The sequence below is a fragment of the Pelmatolapia mariae genome, linkage group LG2, assembly GCF_036321145.2.
Source record: "Pelmatolapia mariae isolate MD_Pm_ZW linkage group LG2, Pm_UMD_F_2, whole genome shotgun sequence".
Classification (NCBI taxonomy): Eukaryota; Metazoa; Chordata; class Actinopteri; order Cichliformes; family Cichlidae; genus Pelmatolapia; species Pelmatolapia mariae.
In genome coordinates this window covers 22,434,727-22,452,653 of record NC_086228.1, presented here as the reverse complement: position 1 = coordinate 22,452,653, position 17,927 = coordinate 22,434,727, and the positions used below count along the sequence as shown (strand labels likewise).

The window sequence follows — 17,927 nt, the reverse complement described above, 5'->3', positions numbered from 1 at the left end:
GTGCCAAGTGCTGTGCATGATTTTGAATGGCTATAATATATATACAGTTTGAAATTTTAAAAAAGTGACTGCTTTAACAAAATAAATTTGTTGTGGTGATGCTTTGGCACGCTTCCAAAGGTTAACACCCATCTGCAGTTTGGGGGCCGTGTTAAAGATGAACCCCGTGCAGAGAGAGCAGGTGTGAGCAGCTGTGAAGTGTCAGGACAACAAACTGGGTGACCGCTCACTTCAAGAGACCAGCCTGCTCTGGTGTGACAAGCTTGAGAAAATAAAATTAATCCACAATCCCATGTTAGTCTCACAGGACACAGCTTCTCATCATCTCAGGCGTGTGCTGTCCTCATTTGCCCTTCGCCTTCCCCATAGTGGAACGCAGTGTAAGAGTGCCCTCTGCCCATGAGTCCGGGTACTGCATCATCTTCTGCCAGAGACTAATCTCCTCTCCAACCGAATCCAGCTCCACCTCCTCTTTGCCCACCTTTACTGTGCCTGCAGGGTTAAGATTGCACAGTCACTGCAGAATCAGTGTTTTTCTCATTAATAATGGTAAATTCTACAACTGTTTTTTCTCAAAGATGCTTAATTTTTGTATTTTAGTTTAATTGTAAAACCCATTGTATTGACTTGAATTGAAATTTATGCCATCTTTACTCCACTGTGACATATTGCTTGCTTTTAGGCTGACCAAATGCTGACAAACTAAATGTAGAGCAAAGAGTTTCAAGGGTAAGTATATTTTATATGAATGCAAATTTCCCAAATCCCTTGCTACTAAATATAGCACAAGGAAGCTAAAGCTTAGTCTTAAGGATCGTTTTTCCAGTTTTGTACATTCTCCTTTTAATCCCAATAACCTTCAAACTGTTATTTCTGTTGTTTTGTCTTTTAATCATTAGATTTTACTGGGGATACATCCATCAACAGCACATCTTTTTTCCATTATATTCCAGAAAGTTCTGCATAGCTTGTGATTGTGGTCAAATTTCCCAATGCTGGGTGTAGCTTGAACAAAGAGGGTAACATTTTACTCAGCAGGAGGAAGTAGCCTTTCAATGAAAGCCAGACCTTAGTACAATTTGTTTTATATTGTTGATTTCTGAAAACTGGAAGCAAAATTTGTATCTCAGTATGATAGGTGAGGGGGACGAGAGATAAAAATGCTGTGCAGGCCCACATAAAGGAACATGTGGTCACTCCTGTCCGATTGCCCATAAATAATATCTGACAAATGAATTGCATTTAACAGGTTATGTTTTCATGTTTTGTAAGATGATTGGTTTTTTTTTTTTTTTTTAATACTGACTCACATCCCTTTGTGCATGTGCAGTTTTCAGTGCATGAAATGGGAGATGACATTCATTGTGTTCATTTTTCATTCAAAAGTTCTTCAAACTTAAATATATTCCAGAGTCAGAGATGTTTTTCCTCTTTGCTTTTCCTTGTTGAAGTGCAGGGAATGAAGCAGGAGCACAGGAGGGACTTTTGTATCAAAGAAATCATGCAACTTTAAAAGACACCCACAAAATGTAACTAACAAATACAGGTAATACTAAAGGAAGAGGAAACTGCTTAAAAATATAAAAATACAAATAATTAAAAAATACTGGCAGCTGCTATAGCTACCACCCAGTCTCTCAATGGATGTGCCTATGGTACAAATTTGAAAATCCTAGGCGACTTTCTTCTCGAATTATCACATTCCAAGATTTTTCAGAAAACTTCTGACTTGGAGGTTGAAATAACAGATTCAAACTATCACATTAACAAACTTGGGCGTCCATGTTGCGCGCCCGCCTGGTGCGGTGATGACAATACCCCATCAGCCTTTTACAGGTGAGGGGTAACAATGGTTGCCGACCTCAAAAATCTTTGTAGTTTAATGATTTAGTCCACTTGCTGGAGACAAAGCAGCAACAAAGAAATAATAATCTGGTTTATTCGCCCCCCCCCCCCCCTCCCCCTCCCCCTCCAACAGTCCATCTCACATGAGCTTTAAAAGCCAGGTGAAAAAGACGACACCAGGACTTCATAGATTTTATCATTTACCTTCTCCGGAGCTGAGGCGGACACCTCCCAGGAATTCATTGCTGTGCAAGGACTCTTTATCCCACACAGTCAGCTCCAGACACATCTCCTTCAGCTGCTCCAGAGTCAGCTCCTTGTACACAAATGTTTCATTGTAGTGGGGGTTCAGGTTCTTCTTCATAACTGGAGTCTTCCTCTTTGAGTTCTTTGCCTTAGTTGGGAACAGGTAGCTGCAAAGCCACAAACACCAAACTAATTAAAAAAATATAAATTCCTGTTTAAAAACCATGAGTGCGTTTATTTATTTATTTTTTTTAATTGGTTTAAGAATTGGACTGGTGATCACCAACCCCTTCACAAAGCTATCTGATGTGCCTCCTGACTTCATTGCCATCAAATTCTTTGCCTCCTTTATTAGGACATGCAGCTCTCCTCCTTCCTCCACCCTGGCTTTTTTGTCTGAACAGGAGAACAGACAATCTCAGAAATTTGAAGCAAAGCCAGAGATATAAAAAAATAAAAATAAAAATAAAAAAGTGGCTGTTTCTACCTTTGGTTTTCTCAGCTGTTTTCTTTTTAGGTGTGACAAACTTCAAGGAGATAATCAATTCCCCTTTGTACTGAGCAAAAGCTGAAGGTGGCACAACAGAGGCTGCCTGTTTAAAAAAAGAAAGAAAAAAAAAAAAGAGTAAATTTGTACACATGCCAATGTACTAACATGGAAACTCAAACCTGTAAATATATGAGACAACATCTGTAACAGCCAGGCTCTTTTCTTCACAGATAATCAATACTGTCACTTCGATTTAAATTGATTGACATTTGGGCTGCTCACTCTGGTCTGTAATGTGCTTTTTATTGTTCTTGCTGCTTTGGTTCTGTGGAGAAATACTCTAAGCCATCATTTTGTCCGGTCTCCTGCACAAGGACACATGTATGTAGTTACCAAGATTCTCAGGTCTGCCACTGCTTTTATCCAAATGCACTGATCTACAGGTCAATAAGTTTCATGGCGTTTTACCACCTGCAGCGTTTAGTCCATTTATGCTTTGTATTCTGTGGCAAGGGTCGGTACGGGCTAGCAACTAGCTGTGAAAGAAAGTTTTCATGTTCTCTAATAGTCCAGAACACAACACCTTTCTGCATTTACTGTTGATGCTTCTGCCCCAGACACATCAGGCCAATAAGCAGACTGATTATTCTCACATGGTTTGTAGTGACGCATTTTGTTTTGCTTGGAGTGCACTTGGATTTTTTCTTTGTGTAAAAACAAATCAAATCACAGAAATGCTACAAACTCATCAACGGATTCTGACCAGATTTAACAAACTATAGGTATTAAAATGCCCTCAATGAAAAGCAGCAGTCCACAGGAAGACTGCTAGTGTGGATGCAGACAACGTGTAAAGCTTGTTCACTGTGGCTTTATCTCTAAGTAATAAAGAAAAATAAATCCAGCAAAAAGCAGGGCAATAGAGCACAAGCGCAAAAAAGACACTTCATCTAAAATCAGCCCTCACCTGGTTTTACAGTGCTGCTTACAAAAAGACTCCCATGGTATGATAAATATTTTAGAGATCAAATTAAAGTTACATGAGCTTTATTAAAATTTCTTTACTGAACTTTGTATAATTAAACCTCAGACAGCAACTTCCAGCGCAACCAAAGGTAATTTCTACAGTAAACAGCTCAAACTGGATCTTGTGATAACACAGCAGTTAGATTTTACTGGTTTTCACAGATCATGTGACTTTACCCAGACAACTGCAGTTTATTGTCCATGTTGTAAATACCCGTATGATGCAATTCATAAAGGAAGAGACATCATTCACAGCAGGACTGATAGAATTATAAATTAGTACAGAGGCTAAAAGGAAGCTGTTATTTCAGCCTGATAAAGGAAGGGGCTACCTGGTGCATCTCTCCTTTGCTTAGAGACCCTTCATTCAAATTCTAGTTAATTCATAAAATGTTACATGGCTCTGGATAAAAACAGTAACCTCCAAAAGTGATGATGAGTGGTGAGGAAGGAGTAAATGTTTCAAATAGAAGGGAGACATTGCCTTTGTGAGGTCTCCTCACTTTAAAGTAATTGAGGTTTAAAGGTAACAATGTCACTAAGAGAGGAATCCTATCAACAATCACCTGTGGGCATTTTGCAGATAAACCAATTAAAATCAATATTTTAATTTGTTAACCGTTTCATCTAAAATGGTCCAGCTTTGTTTGTATTACTCATATGGTCGAGGTAGTCATTTATGCTTCCCTCAGTGCTTAAACTGGGTGGGGCATCATTGCATGCCCCAATACGCAGTTTAAAATGTGTGCAAACTCCACCTATTCAGCACAACGCAGATGTACACTCTGCATCAGACCTCATGGGTAAACAAGCCATTTGTTGAGTTTCAACATAGCTACAAGAAAACTCCTTAAACAAAGAGCACACAATCTCTACTCTACCTTTGCCAGGAGAGCCATGCGCTCCTCCTGTGGGGAGTCGAGGTCTCTGCAGTCCAAGGGGATCTCCACCTCTCCCAGGAAGGCGTTGCGGCTGAGGCGACCATGATGCCAGACTGATATCGAGAGGGAGCGAGTGGACAACTGAGAGCGGTTGATAGAGTACTGGTAGAAGAAGAGAGGAGACATGATGATCAAAAGCCTGATAGATAATTCTCCACTGTGTGCCTTTGAGGAGCTTTTTAGCCCATAGTTGAACCTCCTCAGCTCACCAGGATGCCACAACCCACACAGTGACTCGCCGCTCCCATTTTCAGTGAAATGTGCAATATTTACAAAAAACAAACCATTTTTTATACTGAATATGTATTAACCCATAACTGATTGACCCAAAATGCCCATTTTAAGCCAAACCCTGATCTGCTTCTAAAACAGCTTTATAGTTTCAAATTATATTTTATAATCTGGTTAAATAATATGATCTCAGGTGTGAGTGGTGAAATAATTCACACCACTGCTACTTCTTCAACCTCCAAATGTGGACATTTCAGTCTTTTAAAAGTAGACAGGAACACAAACTATGACATGAAAAATTGAGAGTATTTTACAAACAAAAAAAGATGTTGAAATGGATCTTTCTGGTTAATTTCCCTGTCAACAGTTTGCTACTCTGCTTAAGCTGACTCTACACTGAAGGCTGGGACTAAAATCAATATTTGACAACAGCTACTCTAATCTCCAAAGTCAATATCAACCTTAAGGTCTCCGTAGGTGCGGTCATTATTTGCAGCAGACATGGCACAAGGTCGCTAATAAGGGAGCGTCTTTAAGTCAACAGGGTAAGATCAACAGTTGGAGTCCAGTTAGGCATGAGAAAAATGATAAATCATCACCTTTAAAGTTTCATTGTAGACTGGGTTTATAGTGTTTCTCTTGGTGCTGGTTTTCTTTTTGCTCTGGCGAGATTTGTCAGGGAGCAGATAACATTTGACATAGCTGTAACATAAACACAGAAGCAGGTCAAATCATGAGTCTCCCTGTCATTATTACTGCTCATCTGTTGCATTTCCTGACTAAATGCTGAGAAAAAAATATGTCTGTTGACACTCAATTTCCTGTGAAGCTCAACTAATCAGCTCTGGGATGTGATTACTGACACTCAGTAAACACAGCAACCTCTTATCGACATTGATCAAAGCTTTGCTTACATTACTGAGGGGTGTGTGTGCAGTAGAAAAATGTGTCGTTTTTAGGCACAATCAACAGTGCTGCTTAATCTGAAGGTTAAAGTTTGACTAAACTTTGCTTTTAATTTTAAACTCTGCCTGTTAGAGCTCCATAAACGATGCAGTTTTGGATGTAGTTCTTACGGGTTGCAGACACTCCGTGCAGCATCGCCATAAGCCAGCTGATGGCACTCCTTGATGAAGACCTGGAGGCTCTGGCTGCTCTCGTCGTAACTTACAGAGAACACAACATCTCCCTTCACCTCCACACTGTCAAAGTCTCCAGCTTCACTGTAAAGGCTCATCATGCTGCCCAGTGTGCTCTGCATGATAACAAACGATCATTAACAATGCCTGCATTTGTTTCAAGTTAATGACAAATATTCAATTTTAGTTAATAAGTGGAGAAACAGACTCAGTGCTTCAGTTTAAAAAGTAATAACAAGGGAACAAAGAAGCTACAGATTGAGAAAAATTCTACAAAGATACAGAAAGATTGTTAGGGACAAATTGAGTTAAGCATTATCAGGATGTTTTGTAAATCCATATTAATAGCATTAAAGTCGTCTTGGTGACCGCTTTGCCTTCTATTCAGGCTCTGGTAACTATAGAAACACTTTGCTGGACTCGCACTATCAGTTTTGCACTTCCTAACGCGCTAGAGGATTTCCTGAGGTTAAAGATCCTTGTTCAGATAAGTAAGTATCAGCTCTGTTATGAGAAACGTAATGAGCTGCACTTCAAAAACTACTTGAGAGACCTAATGTGAGTTCTGAGAGCTGTCATTACTTTACCTTTGAGCCACGCAGGCTGGAGGAATTTGAGTTCATCGTTCTTCTATGAAAGCTAACCAAGCTGTCGATATCTTCTTCCTCTTCTTCATCTTCCTGCGGCACCACAATACACACTTAGCAAGTTTATCATACACACACAGACTTTGAGACCCAGCAGAATCATCTAGTTTCAAAAAGGTATTTGAGGTTTTCAGCAAAATAAAAGTTGATTTAATAACCGTTTAGCTGCAGGATCTTTCATTTGCTTTCATAAGGTCAGTGAAGATATTTGACCAAATACCCACCAAATTACAGATCAAACCAATGGCATTTTAATTTAAAGGGCAGAACGTATCAAAACTTATTGAACATCACCAAATGGATTGACCTGGATTTTGCTAACACAATGCAGACTTTTCCAGCAAAAAAGATCTCCAATGATGGATGAAGGGCGTGCCCAACAGTTTCTCTAGCTTTCCAATTTACACTCACTTCACAAAGTGAGTGGCTAGCAATGAAGACGTGAGAGGCCCAGGGGTTAGCCTCCTGTTTCATGTCCAACCACCACCTTTATGCAAGTTATTACACAACCGCCTCCATCACTTAACAGACAGACAAGATTTCATCTGGAGGGACCGTCTTTGAAAATGTTCACAGTTATTGCTCTTTTAAAATAACAGAATGCCACCTCTCGCCTGCCTTTGCCACTCAACCTTGTGAAAGTTAATCTGGCTTGAATGCTGTTGATATCCACCACGAGAACAACTACTTTTGATCAAATCTAACAGCCCAGAATGTCACTTCTTCTGCCCTTGTCATCACCTCTGCTGTCAAAAATCATCCTTAGACATACTTAAACATCCTCTGAAACTGGAAAGGTAGCACTGGGGATTAAAAAAGGCAATAAAATGGTTGCTGATTCTTTCACATAGCTACATTGATGGAAACAATGCTATCCTTGGTAATTAACTTTAATGTGACATAAAATCTAAGCTGCCACACACACACACACACACACACACACACACACACACACACACACCTGTATATCCAAGCCTGGTACAGATCTGCTCCTTTTGCCCAGTGATGCCTCCGATGTGTCACGTTCATTACGCAGGTCCAGTGTTGATGCATACTCTAATGAACACACCAGCAATTAAATACATATAATAAATACAGAAAAACAAACATTTTTCTTTTGATTACGGGGAACAACACTGCACATGTTAACAGACAATACAAACCTGCAGGTTTTGTGCCTCGCTTGATGCTCTTCTTAAAGAGTCTATCAACATCCAGCTCTGGGTTTACAGTGGAGGATTTTACTTCTGGGGCCTAAAGTGACCAGAAACAAGATGCGATCAGAGAAGAAGGAGGTGAAAATATTTCAAACAATGAAAACTATCTTACAGTGTTGATCTCTGCGTTGGTGGTTTCACTGCTGACAGTATCTGCTTTGATGGAGACAGTCAGACTGGAATTACTGGATCCTACTGGGCTGGTTCGAACAAAGCTGTTCTCCGTTCTGGTTGGCAAAAGAAACAGACATTTAACAACTACAATATAGACCTTTTTTGTTCTAATATACAAATAAAAACTTTTAGTTTTGTAAAGAAGTCCCATTAGCCTCAAATTTGTGTTTCATTTCAGTTGTGTGACCTCAGTTCTGAAATCGAGAATGGGAGAGCACTTTAATTAAAATTACTTTGGTGGATATTTGAGGCCTGTGACCCTACTTAGCATACAAACTGGAAACTGCATTAGAAACAAGCCCCCAGCTGGGCTTCCTAATTTAGATGGGATATTATGCTGTTCATGATCCCATTTCTAAGGATATAGCACAAATCAACACATAATTATACTGACAGTAACACGAACAAGTGTGAAGTCCAAGGTCAGATATGATGGAAACTTTGTTTAGATATACTAGGGCCTTACTTTGCAATAGTTTCTCATTTTTTTAAGTACCAACACAACTTAGAAATGATTAACAACTAGGTAAATATAGGAAATTAAATATGCTGCTTTAATATACTGCAACATCACTGAACTTTTGAGAATGTTTACATTGTAATAAGTTCTTTCTTTAGCACACATACATTTCAGGCTTAATAACAATCAAATGTAGGTTAAAATGGCTGTAATTGATCTACTTTCTCATAACGCTGTCACATAAATATCATTATCTGTTAGTTTAAAAATACAGTCTGCGTTTTTCAACTTTTCTTATGATCAGACCCCACTTTGATCTTAACGGTGTTAGACTAAATACTCTACTCAATTAGGAGCTAAACACCATGTAGAAGAGAGCTAAATGCTGCCATTCCTGTCTCAAAAATTGCTTTAATGTTGGTGGTACCTGTTTGAACAGCTACACCTGGGTTTACCTTGGTTGCTCAGGCTCAGGGGTCACATGGCCAGACTCCGTCTCAGTTTTAACGCTGGCTATACTGGAACTTTCTACAGACTCCGTGTCACTGCGATTTGAGTTTGATTGGACCTTTAATTCTTCCTCCTCCTTTGATTCCAATGATGCCCTTGAAGTGATGGATCCAGAATAACTGCTTGAATTACTGTCAACAAAAATGCGAGTTTGAGAAGTGGTTTAATGAACATTTTTAAAACCAAACAAAACTGATGTTAAGAGTGACAGCACACCTGTTGTCAACCATCTGAAGTTTCTGCTTTGTCAGAGAGGGATACTTAGGAGGACCTGAATTTATTTCAGGACTACTCAACAGGACTTCACCCGCTGTCTCTCGTTTCTTCGCTATAAACACAGAACAAAAAACAAACAAGAAAAAAAAAAAAATAGTGAACTGGAACGTCACTGCTCTGACTGCAGGCCGGCTGATGTTTACATAACTAGCTCAACAGTTCTACTTCCTGTTAACTGTACTCACATGGCTGCTTCTTTCTCAGGGATACTCTCACTAGGTCATGCCCAGGTGTTGTAGAGAAACGGTTGACCCGCTGATCGTAGAACCAGTCACCCGTCCTTTTCTTGACATCACTAGAATCCCATATAAATATTCATCAGTTAACTAACAGATTTGTTAATGGTTATCCAACAAGCTGTGAGCAGTATGTGACCAATATGTGGGAGTGCAGAACATAACGTATACAGTGATTATCCTGAAAACAAAAAGTTCTGGGTTTTCATTGATGTTGCTGTTAATGCCAAAAAATGTTGCAAGACAACGAGGAGAGGAAGAGATGAGTGGTGAGATACATTTCACACTGCATAGCTGATCATCAACAGATGTGGTTTGCAAGACCAACAGTGATTTTTCATAGAAATATTTGGTTATTTATTACTACTGTATTGACAAATAAAGTAAAAATCTAAAACAAATGGGTTAAACCAGATACTCGGTCTGGATGGCACCAATAATATTGTGAGAAAGTTTGGAGTCGGGATGTCCTTTAACGCAGACATAAAACAAAGCTTTAGGACTGCCTTCTTTCATCTGTTCAGTACGGCCAAAATGACATAATAATATCTCATTACTCTGTTACTCCAGAGTTGGACTATTGTAATTACCTATTATCAGGTTATTCTAAAAGCTCATAGAAAGCCTTTGGTCCAAAAACACCACAACAAGCACTAACAGGAGCTAGAAGGAGAGATCATATTTCTCCTTTGTCAGGTCCCGTCACATCTTAAAGACCTCTTAGTATCATATTATCCCTATAAACAACTCAGACTGCAGGCTTACTTCAGGTACCAATCCCTTCTCCTTTGGAACCAGATCTCAGTTCATCTTCAGGAAACACCCTCTCTACTTTTAAGATCAGTTTACAACTTTTTGATAAAGCTCATATTTAGAGCCAGATCAGATGAACCTGAATCATAATTTTGTAATTCTGTTACAGGTTTAGGCTGCTGGGGGGCACTCATCATTTAGTCTCAAAAGCAATTCATGCGCTGTCACTTCATGTGACAGAGCAATTCATGTGTCTGTTGAACTTGGATGAATACCAAAAGCAGCTCTTCCAGTGGCTAGTCAAAACCTCCCAGATGCTGTCCGCTGACTCATCCAAGTTACACAAAAATATTCATGTATCATAGAAGTGCCTGACATGTAGGAACACCCAAGAAGACAAACAGCTGACTGGCACTGTTTCACCTGGAAACCTGAAGGACCAATCCTATAGCATCTTTGTAAACCACTGCAAACCTGCATCAATGGTGAGCCTGTATTCATAACTGAGCTAATTAATGGGCAGAAATGAATTGAAAGGCCACATATTTCTGAGGCAATGCAGACTTTAAAGCTGAATCCTAAGAATTGGCTAAACCAATTTTTCCTGGTTAAGCCAATTCCTAACCAGGAAAAATAAAAGTGTCAATAAAAATCTTTTACCCTTCAAATCACCGAAGAGAAAAATGACAATAGAGTTTTAATTGCTTTAATATGTTATTGAAAAAATTACTATTATAATTTTCTGGTCAGTATTTGCATTCAAAACTACACAAACTGCTCTCAAAGTCGGTAAGGATTTTGGACAAGGTTTGAAATATTTATTTTCAGCCACAATGGGCACCTTAAATTATTCTGAACCAATCTTATACATCGTCCTAAAAATATTCGTTAGTGTGCAAAATGTGGAAGAAAATCTACAGCTGAAAATTGTCAAGGCAGTTTGCTTTGAGAAATGGCTGCTTAAGTATTTAAATATTCAGAAGCACGAATGGGAATCTTACTTGGGCTTTGATGGAAATCTCTCAAATATAAAACATCAACCTAACCCCACACACCCTGTTTTTTTGAAGATACAATATTTGTTTAATTTAAAACATTTCTTACGATTCTTTGGAACACACGTTGCACAGCCAGGATCCATCGGGCAGGACCATCCGGCAGTTGCGACATATGATGTGATTGCACATCTTACACTGGCTGGAAAAAACAGTCAGTCGGCTCAAAGGCTCCAGGCATCGGCCACAGCTGTGCTGACTGTATTTTTCGCTGGCACGTTTGGCCCCTTTCCTCTTAACATCCTGCAGCTCTGTCTTCAACTTCCTGAGCCAAACACACCACACAAATGCCACATAGTCACTTTCACTTAAACAGTCATATGGCAAAGTAAACATTTTGCTGTATTTCTTAAAAAACAAACAAACAAACCTAAAAACAAACAAACAGTACATGAAGTTTTTAAACATGTACTTTTTGTAAATGTTAAAGTCTAATTTTATTTCAGAACTTGTGGTCATTATCAAGGTGTAGTCCATTAGTTGTTGCTGATAACAAGATTAGACTACTGCAATCCTTCACTTCAGCAAAATATGTTAACTTCAGAGGGCAGGTGGATTCAATTCGTCTGCATTAAGCAAAACTGACAATTTGGTAAATTGTCAGTTTTGAACAAATTTCTAATCTGTACATGCCGACCCACCTGCACACATGTTTACGACTTACAGTGTACAACAACAGAAAAGATTTACAAAAGCAGGACAAATGCCTAAAAATCTTAAATTACAGAATTAACTTAAGCAATGAAGACTGAACATTATAAACACTAGAAATTAAACATCATAGCAAAATACTGAATGTGTCTCAATACAGTCAAATTATTGGCCTCAGTTCTCTATAGCCGAGTCCTCAGTCTAACAATCCTGCACTGAAATTTTGCAGAGGTTTCTGGCACGACTTCGCCTGCTTCCAAAGTGCACAGTCAGGTGAGGCTTTAAGTTCTTTTTCTTTAACAGAAGAACTTAAACTGCAGCAACACTTGCATCAAACCGAACATGCATGCATTTTTTTAAACCCTACCACACACCTATACTGTTTAAAATATGTTGTCTATAATATGTTTTATGATGGGCCAGATGAAGGCTACTACTTGAAACATGTCAGTTAAATAATAATAAAGTGGTCCATATACTGTATGTATTGCCAGAGCTTTAGCTTATTCAGCTTCTAACTTTTTTTTGACTGTCAATTTTATACAGTTGCCATGTTATCTAGCACTGCACAGTGCACTGTTGCCTCATGGTAACAGGGTCCCTACTTTGAGGGAGTTTGTATGTTCTCCCCATGTCTGCATGGGTTACTCGAGGTACTTTGACTTCCTTTCAGAGTCCAAAGACACGCACATTTGGTTAACTGGCGAAGTTCTCTACAAATATAATTTTAGTTTTAAGCACTCTGAGTGGACAGTAAGTGTGGAAAAGCACTACATTGCAAGTACATTACATATTTTCTTCATAATGATGCAAGACGGGGGACTTATGGGCAAGGTTTCCAAACAATATTAAATAGATGAAAACAAAGGCTCATTCAGAAAGTGACTAAAGCAATATCTGTGGAATTTAATCCAGTTGCAACTGACACATTACAGTTTTTGAATGCCATTTTTATTTTATTGTATTAGTTTTGCATCTAATACTGTAAGAGACAGCAATAAGTATCTAGAGCCGACACATTAACAACAGTGACACTGACAGTGTTTTTGTTTTGTTTTTTCTTAAAAAAAAAAGAAAATCTGATTAAAATATCTATATCTTTTGTTCTCCTATTTTTGTTCCAATTTGGCTTTTATCTATGAAAACCACAAAGCCACCATGCCAGTATTACTTTAACTGGATTAAGCTACTATCATCCAGCGCTTAGTTGAACCCTGACAATAAATATCAAGTCCCTACAAGTACCAAATGCCAACTGGGCAAATTTCTAAATAAATAAAATACTATCTAAAAAGTTGAAACAGAATAGAAGTGCAGTAAAAAAAAAAAAATAAGCGGCAGATATGAGTTGATTTTGGTACTTCTAACAACTAAATAACAAGTGACTAACTGACAGGTGTGGAAAAATAAGGAGCCTCTTCTCACCGCACACGCTGGTCCTCAGCCTGTCTCAGCTTCTCATCTCGTCGCAGCACCTCCAGGATCAGCTCCCGCTCGGATTCAGACAGGAAGCCCAGGTTTACCATGTTAGCAGCCTCTGGCATGGTGTCTGTATCCAAGAACCCTTAGTGCAGGTGAACTGGCTCAGTCGAATCAGTTTTACATTGAGATGTCACTGAGGACAAAGCAAGAACATCAGGAGTTGAGCGTTTATGCAAAAAGTGTTTTTTTAATTAAACCTTCCAACTAATGCTTGACTTTACTACAGGACAACCTGCTTTCCTATGATCTCCTGTAATGCAAGCTCACCAGAGCCCTTGAGTGAAAACATGAACTTAGTGACTCGATTCCCTGTGACGACAATACAGCCAGACAGAAACAGTTGTGTTTATTTGGTTTTAATCAAATAACTGGGAGACGACTGAGTGACCTTTCCTTCTTCCTGTTGGCTTCCATACAGGGAAGCTGCTGCTGCCAGTATGCCATCCTGCATAACTCAGCTGGAGATTCCTCATTGGATTATTTAAATCTCATGCCAACATCAACAGCAAAGCAAAGCTTGCCTGGTGGGAATACTGATAAAACCACCAGGAATACTTTCTATATCAAGAGAACGACTCTGGAAGTTTCTGGCTGAAATGACAAATGACCTAAAGAAGAACCAGGATGTGAGAGGATTTTAAAATCCCACAGAAAGCCTCTGCCCGGGTGAAAGCAAAAGACAACATGAACTTGGCTACGGTGCATGGTTCCCACCCTCTAAGGATACAGAGAGCAGGGTGGAGTTCAGGAGCTGAAACATTAATTTAAACCCAGCATCAGCCTTGTCATCTGTCATGTCCCCATCTGAAACTTTATGCTCCATTTAAACTCCCTGCAGGGTGATTTAGGCAGGAGCAAAATGTACCCCTGAGTGAGGCAAGCTGTGAGAAAGCTCCCGTTTCTAAGCACGCATGAAAAACGTGATAACTTTTTCCTCATTGTTTGAATGCCTGGAGCCTGTTATTGTGATAGGAGGGGTTGAAGAATACCTGCAGAGCAACTTAGTGAGAGAATAAGCTTCAAGGAAACGGTCAATACTCTGAGTTAGTGAGGCACGTAATTCTTTACCAATAGTAAACATAAAGGAGGTAAAATCATTAAAAACCATAAACAACGCTGACAGATTTAAATACAGACTGGAAGAGTTAAAAAGAACTCGACTATGAGCTACTAACTGCTCCTTATCTGAAAGTCCAATTAACGCTAACGTTACATCAAAAAACCGCCTGAGACTTCCCTTTTTCCTGCTGTACAGACCAGTCTGGAAAATCGCTACAACTGTTTCGAATCTTACTAAATAAAAAAAGAACCTGACTCATTAAAGGAAAAATAAACACACCTGTTGGTAGAAGTCCACGGAGACCAGCCACTATACGACTCGCAAGTCACTCCCGAGAGAAAACACAGGCAAAAGTGTGGCCAGCAGCACGCGAGCTCACCGCGCGCTCACAATCACACCACCGTGTAGGTACACACAGCTGTAGTCACTGTGCTTCGTGGCTAAGACCATAACCGTGCCCGAGTCTCCGAAACTGCTTACTTTGTGGCGGAAGATAAGTAAAGTTTGCAGGAGACGCTCAGGAGCGCGTCTCTCTCTCTCCACATTTTCCATGACAGGTGCTTTTCCTTTGCTCTATTTACCGGAGGAGGGCTGGGTGTGGAAAATCTCGCCCATATCTTGGTTTCCTTTCTCCCCCCAAGCTGTTTTTTTTTTTTCTTCTAATCCTTGGAAACTTGGAACAAAGAAAGTGCATGCATATGCGGTTTTCTTGCATTTGGCATAAAAATGTGCACGTAAATGTGCGAAATTCAATACGCAAACGAGAGAGAGAGAGAAGCACAGCAGATAATTACACATAGTTTTAATAGCGGGCTGTTATTTGTTGTTAGGGCACAGCCATAAGAGAGCAGAGCATAAAGCAAATGATTTCTGAGTTTTAAAAAATGACAGCAGCTTTTAAGCCTGAAACACATGTCGTTTAAATAAAAACAAAAAAACAAAAAACTTTCAAAGTCATTTTTGGAAGAAAAAACCCCTCCCCTTCCTGTTGTTTCATGTCTTATTTTACTGTAAAAGCCCAAAAAATGTTTACTTAGTAAACGCATTTTTGATTATAAGAACAGGAGTCACTTGAATTTATTACCACTTATCCCTGCACAAACTATTATTTAGGTTAATACATTTTTCAGTACATGTAATGTTCTGTTTGTTTTCATGTCTGTTTGATAACTGGGCGGTGGTAGTGACCTCAATCTAAGGCAAACCTAATAAATCTATAGGTTTAAAACAAGCTATGCTACCTTGCTATTCTAACTAGACCATGACTTTGATACGTGTCAGGTGCTTCAATATTATTAACACATATAAATACATAAATAAAGAGAAATAGGATGAAACAGACAGATAAAGGAGGATAAATAACACATTGGAGCACCACAAGCCAGATTAGCTTCATTGCTCCAGGGCATTGATTTCTCCAGGAAGGATGGACCCATCCATGCATGCAGAAGATATTCCCTTATTAAGGTTCAAATCTCTTGTATCTACTTAACTGGATTCAGACCACGTGCCTGCAAAAAGCCAAATCATATGATTCACATAACTTCTCAATGTATCAAAACTGCATTCTGCAGACATTTATTCAGGCTTTTCCTTTAATCTGTCATTCATATAGGTCACGGTAGTAAAACATTCCCCCTTTAAAGCAAACAAAAAAAAACAACAAGGAGGGTTGTGGATCTTCAATCATGCCAGATTTATGACTAATGCAGAATAACAGTGATAATAGTGTATTTGCTTTCCAATGCGGCCACCCTCAACGGTACTAGTAATCAAACACACCTGAGAAATAGTACAACACAACAATGAGCTGCTCTTGAGCAAGGCACAGCCTGACTGTCTAGCTGCTCGCTGGTAACACTGTGACTTTGGTGCACTCGTGAAAGGGATTGGGGATTGCAACTAATTCCCATGAACGAGGAATTTCCAGCACCGGTCATAAGTCCCTTGCACAAAAGTGAGGCAGGCAACCTGAGGCCTGTACTACGTTCAAAGCAAGTTCACATCTCCATACATTAGCCACAAGATGAGTCAAACCTACGAAGGTGGTTATAAACTCAACATGTCGACCCAGTGTTTCTCACAATCCAGCTACGAGCATGTTCACATGAAAAGAAAAACATGCCTCTGGATGTCCGTGCCAGAAGAGTGCATATTTTAAGATGAGCAAGGTATAATATTAGAAACATATGAAGAAGTTAAATGCGTCTTGTAATACAGGCTTAAAGCAATACAGCCACTGCAGGCAAAGCAGCTGTATTAGGACTGTGCTGTATTACAAGATGTGTAAGTTCACACATTAATCAATATTAAAGCTCCAGGACATTCACGAGTCTCACATGACTACAACTGCATATTGTGTTAAATTAACAAACTACTGTTTGATGTGTGCAAGATGATTTTAACCTTATTCTTTCTTTCATAGCAATCTTAATGTAAGTAAATAAAAAAACATTTATGAACAATTTAAACAAAAACAAATTCAATTTAAAGTCTTGAGTGTATAAAAAGAAGGCAGATAGATTTCTTAGGGCCCAGACATTTTCATCACTACACAAATGCATGGCCCAACTTATGAGAGCCGCCTCATCAGAACTCAGCACATCTGCACCTAAAGGAAAAAGGACAGTCTTTTAAAGTTTGCAGTGTTAAAGGAGGCATCTACATCCACTGTCAACAAACCTAGAACCACCTAAAATGCAGTCTTGAGATCCGTTCCCAGATGCTTCAACCCCCACTCACAAATTGTCTGAGGTGACATCAGTAGCTCACATGACAGTTAAGTGGGACAGCGTCTTTGGCCCCAGTAAGTCATGTCTTTTTTCACATGATTAATAGTGGGTCAAGGATTCTCAGGACCACCTCCTAGGGGACAGCCCTAACTAGGGGTTAAATAGCTGGGACTCTATACCAGTTGTTTTAGAAATAAAGGTGCTTCCTGGATGAAAGACAAAAGGCATTGACGAACCTAAAGACGCCCAGTTGTTTTCTTTCTAAGCACTCAAGACTACCATGTCCTGGATGACTGAGAACTTACACAAACATATTCAATTTAAACCTGTAACTTATGTGAGCTTATCAAGTACAAGGTTTTGGTGCTCTGTTCTAGGATTATATTACAATATTAAGGATGAGAAAAAATGCTTTAGAACTGCTTTCAGCTAACAGAAACAAAAAAAAAGCATGACTAGTTCGTCCTGAGCATCTACATTTCTTAATCGTGCTCACTGAGGAAAGACAAAAACTAGACCTTCCTTCTACCTGTGCACGTCCATGAGTCCATGGGCTTTTCCACAAGGTCAGGTCAGCAGCATAAGTTACCCTGGCAACGCACCCAGAGTAAGAACTGAACCACCTTTGCAAGACTGGAGACCCAGGGTTAACCCCAAAGTTACGTTGCTAAGCCACTAATCCTGCTTTGTAGTGCAGGCCTCTGGATAAATAATGGTTGCGGTTGGTTTGTCACAGCCTGACAAATGATTAAACCA

The 17,927-nt window shown here is 39.4% G+C and overlaps 1 protein-coding gene across 3 annotated transcripts; it reads right to left on the bottom strand.

Annotated features, from left to right (window-relative positions):
* Positions 1-104: 104 nt before the first annotated feature.
* sytl4 (synaptotagmin-like 4) lies at positions 105-17,790 on the bottom strand. 3 transcript variants are annotated; one of them, XM_063494622.1, is made up of 17 exons: positions 17,701-17,790; positions 13,323-13,512; positions 11,296-11,511; positions 9,388-9,497; positions 9,143-9,254; positions 8,872-9,057; positions 7,895-8,009; positions 7,729-7,819; positions 7,527-7,621; positions 6,506-6,598; positions 5,856-6,034; positions 5,379-5,481; positions 4,489-4,650; positions 2,579-2,684; positions 2,379-2,487; positions 2,050-2,258; positions 105-492 (listed from the first exon to the last, which is right to left on the bottom strand). In XM_063494622.1, the coding sequence occupies exons 2-17, from the start codon at positions 13,439-13,441 to the stop codon at positions 344-346; spliced, it is 2,154 nt and encodes a 717-aa protein (XP_063350692.1). In that variant the 5' UTR covers positions 13,442-13,512; positions 17,701-17,790; the 3' UTR covers positions 105-343. The 3 variants fall into 3 exon arrangements, with proteins under 3 accessions (XP_063350692.1, XP_063350683.1, XP_063350702.1); XM_063494613.1 differs by lacking the exon at positions 17,701-17,790 and adding an exon at positions 14,719-15,713; XM_063494632.1 differs by lacking the exon at positions 17,701-17,790 and adding an exon at positions 14,920-15,713.
* Between the last annotated feature and the right edge of the window lie 137 nt (positions 17,791-17,927).

Excerpts from the sequence above, each read along its gene's own strand:
- sytl4 (XM_063494622.1), bottom strand. The coding sequence starts at position 13,441 with ATGCCAGAGGCTGCTAACATGGTAAACCTGGGCTTCCTGTCTGAATCC. Across the intron at positions 9,058-9,142 it reads CTTCAGATGGTTGACAACAG|TAATTCAAGCAGTTATTCTG; the intron begins GTGTGCTGTCAC and ends TTTTGTTGACAG. Across the intron at positions 6,599-7,526 it reads TACCAGGCTTGGATATACAG|GAAGATGAAGAAGAGGAAGA; the intron begins GTGTGTGTGTGT and ends GTGGTGCCGCAG.